The following is a 6,976-nucleotide window of genomic DNA, read 5'->3' as shown; positions in this document are numbered from 1 at the left end:
GATATCATATCTGATCCGATGGCGAACATGCATTGGCCCACGTATGAGCACGTGGGGGGCGTGTTGAATGAGCACGGGGGGCGTTCTGACACGTGTCAAAGCGTGATTGGCTGAGGCAGGCAGCACGTGGAGGGCGTGTTAAGTGCACCTCTCTATATAAGGCAGAGCTCGATAGCATTTGCATGCTGAAGAAGATTTGAGTGTTCTTTGAGGCTATTGTTAGTACAATGGAGCGCACCGCAAACTTGGTGGTGTATAGCAACGGTGAGATAATACATAATACTGATGAGAGAGTGAGATTTGTGTCCCAGAATCTGTTTTCATTTGTGGTTCCATGCACGATGACGTTAATGGAGCTGCAGAACGGCCTCTGTAAAAGTATGGAGAACAGTACGTTAATGAGAGTGAGCAGAATTCTGTACCAGAATCCGATTGTAGTTTTTGGTAGTCTAATACAGTTTGATGTCATGCCGATCACTGATGAAGCGAGTATGCAGAACATGTTTCAAATTCACCGGCAGACTCAGATGCGACACCCACAGATTGAGGTGTACGTTGAGTTTGAAACTGTAGAGGCAGTGGCGGTTCAGAATGATATAGATATACATGATGATAGAGGTGCAGTGTACGAAGGAATGAATAGTGACAGCGAAGAGGACTTCGAAGCCACTTATGAGGCCGGCGACGAAGATGAAGATGGTGATGTGGGAGTTGAGGCAGCAGCAGAGAATGTAGTGGTTCGTCCATCGAACAGTCAACTGATGGACGTTCCACCTTTTATGCGTGAGTTGAATCTCGAGGCCATGCATGCCCCCGAGTTTTCAGAATATACAAACATAGGTACGTGGTGACTAAATAATAAGTTTTTGTTAGTTTATACGTTCGATTGAGCAATAAACAGTGTTGTCATAACCGGACCGGACCAGACTGGACCGGTCGGTTCGATCGGAAAATTGGTGAACCAAACGTTAAACCGGTCTGGGAGGTTAATTAAACCGAATAAGGAAACGAACCGGTATGAATCGGTTAAACCGAAAATAAACCGATGAAAATTGGTCAAACTCGGTAAACCGGTTTAATCGAACCGCTGAAAAATTAAAATAGCTGAATATTCTTAAAATATTAGTAAAGATATGTATTTTAAATTTTAACTTTAAATTTTTTTACTATTTTTTTAATTTTGTTGACATAGGCATTGCCGATGCTGAGGACGGGGAGTTCCGGATTGGAATGGAATACAGTTCTAGAAAGTCAGTCGTCGCAGCAATTAGAAGTTTTGCTATTGCTAAAGGAGTTGACTATGAGGTGTATGAGTCTGAGCCACAGACATTCTATGCAAAATGCAAGATGTACGGGCGTGGATGTGACTGGCTTATCCGAGCTAGCTTGGTACGGAAAAAAGGTTGTTGGGAGATACGAAGATACAACGGTAGGCACACGTGCACGATTGGAACGATTTCACAAGATCATTCCAAGTTGGACTCAGATACAGTTGCTAATGCTATAAGGCCATTGGTCGAGACGGACCCGTCCATCAAGGTGAAATCTATAATTGCGGAAGTCCAGTCAAGGTTCAACTATACCATCAGTTACCGAAAGGCTTGGTTGGCAAAGAAGAAGTCCATAGCCAACGTTTTCGGTGGTTGGGAGGATTCTTACCAAGCCTTGCCATGGTGGCTCTCGGTCATGGTGCAGAAGATGCCTGGTTCAGTTGTCCAAATAGAAACACGACCACTGTACAACGGGAATGAGGAGGCGCAAGGTGTAAAAATACTTCATCGTGTATTTTGGAGTTTCAATCCATGCATTAGGGCATTCAGGCATTGCAAGCCCCTGGTTCAGGTTGACGGCACACACCTATACAAAAAATACAAAGGTACACTTCTAGTCGATGTTGCACAAGATAGGAACCAGAACATTGTGCCTATCGCCTTTGCCTTGGTGGAAGGGGAGACAGCTGATGTGTGGCACTTCTTTCTCAGGAATCTGCGAATGTATGTTGTTAGAAAAGAAGGCGTGGGTATGATCTCAGACTGATATGAGTCAATACGGGCAGCAATAAATCGTTCCGGTGGCAACTGGCAACCTCCAAGAGCATGGTGGATGTTTTGTATAAGACACATCGGCAGTAACTTCTTAAGGGCATTCAAAGTCCTTCACTTGCAAAAGCTTGTTGTCAACATAGGGTATTCAAGAACGATGGAGGAGTACAATATCAACTATAAGAGGTTGGAAGAGCGAGGCGAGGCATATACCAGGTGGTGCGATGCCATTGGATGCAGACATTGGGTATTGACATTCGACGAGGGACATCGATGGGGCCATATGACAACGAACCTTGTCGAGTGCATTAACTCAGTGTTGAAGGGTGCCCGTAATATACCTGTGTTAGCGCTGTTCTGAGCAACATATTATAGGTTAAATGAACTTTTTACACGGAAGAGTGCCGAGACTCACGAACGCAAGCGTGCTGGATATACGTACTCCGCATTTGCGCAACAGCGGATAGAAGCAAGTATGCAACAGGCTGGGAATATAGTTGTGCACCGCTTTGAGAGACGAAATGAGGTGTTTGAGGTGCGCGAAATGACTACTGGAAATGTGTTAGTTGTTGATCTTGCGCGACGGACGTGTGACTGTGGGCACTTTCAGGTTAAACGAATACCATGTCGCTATGTTATTGTTTGTTGTGCTAATCAGCGTCTCAATTGGCAGTTGTATGTGCATGATGTGTACAAGATGATAGAGGTTCATAAAGTATATAGGTTTGAGTTCACACCATTAGGTGATCCCGATACATGGCCTGCTTATGAGGGACCCACATTGGTCGCTAATCCCGCGCTGAGGCGAACGTCTAAAGGCAGGCCCAAACTGACCCGATACTTGAATAAAATGGACTCACGCGACATGCATGGTCCTCAGATATGCCATCTCTGTGGTGCTCAGGGTCATAGTCGGAGTAGGTGTCCTCAGCGTGCTGGACCGAGTGGTGCTGGTTTGTAGTTTAATATTGTCATGTTTGTATTTTTTAATTTGCATTTTGTTAGTCGATGCTTTTGAAATTAGATGTGTTTGTATTTTTCAATTGAAGTCTATCCATTGATATTAAAATGGTCGCTTAATATTGTCATTAACTGATTACATAAGTTAATAAAACAAACATTAAACACGATTTACATAAGTTAACAAAACAAACATTAACCGATTACATAAGTTAATAAAACAAACATTAAACACGATTTACATAAGTTAACAAAACAAACATTAAACACAATTTACATTAAGTTAATTCTGAAAATAAGATAAAAAAAATCTAAACCGAAGCTCACTTCTTTCCAACGAACCAGTGCAGTCCCTTACGCATAATGCCTATCTCTAACCGCGATGGAATATACCTATCAGGTGGATTTTGCTCCGTCCGTAGGTCATATGGGTGACCTCGAACTGAGTCATCCACCCCCGGAGCTTCCGAACCGCCTGCCTCTGTAAAAGCGGCTGACCCACCTGCATCTGTCAGAGCGGCCGACCCGTCTGCCTCTATCGGAGCGGCCGACCCGCCTGCCTCAGTTAAGTGGATGGACCGCGATTGAATGTGTCAACAACTGCGTATGCCCGCTGATGCTGGATAAAACCACTATCACATGACGCACTCTCTGACGTGTGGTCGGAAGTACGACCCCGCAAACCATGTCCCACATCTACTGATGCCCTACGTGGATCAGCCGGTACTGACGGTGCAGGAATACCACTAAAATCTGACCAGCCACCCAAAGCAGCGTCGATCCAATGCTGTAGTTGCTGATCTCCGTGTCTGTCGCTGGAGAAGTCAAACCAATCATGACCGGAAGGAATGGTAAGTATGGGATCATGATGCTGAGAGTGGTGGCTGTGCTGGGACTGCTGAGAGTGGTGGCTGTGTTGAGACTGCTAAGAGTGGTGGCTGCCCTGAGTGTGATGGCTACCATGACTATAGGCCGGTGGCTATGGTATATAATAAGGAAACGACTCAAACACTGCATGCTGAGGTGGTTGAGGGAGAGGTGACTGTGGGGCAGGTGGCTGTGGATGATAAGGAACGTAACCTGTCATTCTCAACAGATGTACATAGGAGCGCATGTACCAATTCTGGTACTCAGCCGTCGGTAAAAAATCCCAGGTTGGAAGGGGGTGCAGGTCCCGCAGTCGGCTGTGTCGCCTGTTGGCCCACTCCACTATCCATGGCCCATGCAAAACTGTCCAGTCATGAAGCTGCACTCCGCGTAGGACGATGCAATGCTGGTCAACTGGAATATCCCTTGGTACCCCCGAAGGAGGTTGTACATATCCAAACTGACGCATCACTCGGTCTGTAGGGTGCCACTCGACACACTCGAACGACAACAACGGAGCAACGATGTCACACACCTCAAGATGGGGATGCAAGTCGTTGGGGACGATCAACCTGTCATACGGCCGCCACTCAAACTGCCACAGTATTATTGGTATATTAGAACCCTAACAATAATGGTTGAAAAAACGAATCAGAAGAACCATAACTATTTACCTCCTGCATGTAGTCTATATCATGCCTGAAACATTGTTAATTGAAAAAATTTAAATAACTCATCATATGTCAAACATGCATCATGAATATAACACATAACTAAAATAAGACTTATTACCTCCTGGCAACTGGTATCTCGGCCAGTGGAAGCGTTTGTCTCGGTACGAGAGTAAGACACGATATTCGCTCCCATGCCCAAACAAACAACGGATTTAGTGGGCCATCCATCTCCTTTGTATCATATCGTGATGCACGGCATAGTGCTCTATAAAGATGTGCCAGACATGCTGACTCCCAACCCTAAACCCTAAACCCTAAACCCTGTATGGATCTGCTCGAAATCGCGAAGCAATGGTAGATATTTCGCATGGGCATATGCGGTCGACTTGTCCGTGAATAGAGTCGATCCTAACAAACAGAAGATCTAACATCTGACGTATCACCTGATGGACTCCTCAGTGTCCAACAGCTCTGCGTCTCTAATACGTCGAACCCAACACAGCTTTATATAGGACTTCGCATTATGACTGACTGATGGCTCACGACCGAATATCGCTATGCCCTGACTTTGAACGAAGTCGCTACTACTATCTGTCCATCCACTAACAGGCTCTCCATCAATGGGTAGGCCAAATATATGAGCGACATCCTCTAATGTCACCGTAACCTCACCGATCGGCAATACAAATGTGTGGGTCTCAGGCTTCCACCTTTCAACCAGAGCAGCTAACATGGGGTAAAATCCTCTTATGACTCCAATTCTAGAGACGTGGTAGAATTCGGTGGCGCGTAAGTAGTTCTCCACCATCGGAATCCACGTCTGTGGCGGATCTAGTTTACGCACCAACAAATTCCTGTTAGACTGCATCAACAAAGATATATGTTACATTAATTAAATAATAATCCTTATAAATATTTTAATAAACATTCACATATTTATTTTAATATCTTATTTATTAAAATATTTAACATAGCTTATCTATTTATTTATTTATTAAAAAATTTAAATTCCTTATTTATTATAATATTTATTTATTAAATATATTTTATACATTTTACATATTTAATTTATTACAATATTATTTATTTATTAATATACGCATATTTATGTTAAAAATTTCAAAATATTTTTTTATTCTTGAATATATTCATAACAACAAAAATTAAAAAAAAAATATTAAAAAATTACATATTATTATTATTAACGTTTATTTCATAAAAATTGTTATTATATTACTAAAATCTTTATAAAATACACAAAATAATATTCTCATTACAAAATACATATACATTAAAAAATATAAATACATAAAAAATAAATTTTAAATACAGAAAAAAAATTAAAATTTACCAACTTACATAAATATGATGATCCAAATAGTTGATAATATGTTCTTCGGGCGCCATATAATTACGTACAATTTTTTTAAATTCCTTAAACTAAATTTTTTTCTCTGGTATAATCTTTTAACTCGCTACTACTAACTACTACTCACTACACTCTTCTCCCCCTAAACCTATACACATCCAGACAACCCACACTTCTTCCCTTCTTTCTAATTTCCTTGCTTCAGTATGCTACTAACTACTATTGATGCTGTTTCCCTTACAATATAACGAAGACTCATGCATATATATAGAAGAAGGAGAGAGCTCGCTGGTTTCCGAAGGAGGGGGCTGTCCCCTGCATGCAGGTAGCCTGCAGCATGCCCCCTACTTGGTACAGCAGCAGCATTGGAACTCGAGGGAATCTCTGCTGCGCTTCACGGTTCTCCAAGCACCACGCCCCCTACGTGGTGAGTCAGCACGCCCCTGGCGTGGTGGAGAAGTGTCGCCACGTCGCAGTCAGCACGTCCCCGGCGTGTTGAGAGAGTGCCGCCACGTCGCCACCTGCAGAGGTACCACGCCCCCCCGCGTGTTGACCGTGGATTCCATACTCCGGTAATACCCCTCCTTGGCCAATATTCAGCCAATACACCATTTCTGCATCCATAAAAAAAATAATTTCTACAAAGTATTCTCGTAAATTTATTTAATATTTTTTTAAAACCTATAAATTTATTACAAGGTACTACAGATTATAGTGGAGTAAAAAAGTTCCTATTATATAGAATAATATTATCTATTAAATTTGAAAAAATAAGAGAGACAAAAATAAAAGATGGACGAATAATATGGAAGAAGAAAAATATTTATTCCATTGCCTAAATAAAATTTTCTGAAAAAGAAAAGGATTTATTCCATTTTCTTAATAAAATTTTGTCGACATCTAAACACTTTGGCCAATTTCAATCATTTTTTATAGAAGAAAGAACTTTCATTTATTAAAAAAGTCAAACGACACTTATAGATTATAAGAAGCATTAGTGACATAGATAATAAATTTGAGAAAATAAATCTTGATATAAAATATCATCTATAGAGATTAGAGAA

The 6,976-nt window shown here is 41.7% G+C and overlaps 1 protein-coding gene across 1 annotated transcript; it reads left to right on the top strand.

Moving 5' to 3' along the window:
• The first annotated feature begins 227 nt into the window (after positions 1-227).
• On the top strand, positions 228-2,037 carry LOC130957525 (uncharacterized). The gene is made up of 2 exons (XM_057884377.1): positions 228-840; positions 1,193-2,037. The coding sequence occupies exons 1-2, from the start codon at positions 228-230 to the stop codon at positions 2,035-2,037; spliced, it is 1,458 nt and encodes a 485-aa protein (XP_057740360.1).
• The last annotated feature ends 4,939 nt before the right edge of the window (positions 2,038-6,976 follow it).

The sequence above is a fragment of the Arachis stenosperma genome, chromosome 10 (genome assembly GCF_014773155.1).
Source record: "Arachis stenosperma cultivar V10309 chromosome 10, arast.V10309.gnm1.PFL2, whole genome shotgun sequence".
Classification (NCBI taxonomy): domain Eukaryota; kingdom Viridiplantae; phylum Streptophyta; class Magnoliopsida; order Fabales; family Fabaceae; genus Arachis; species Arachis stenosperma.
Note: the sequence above shows the minus strand (reverse complement) of the source record. Positions and strands in the feature narration are given on the sequence as shown.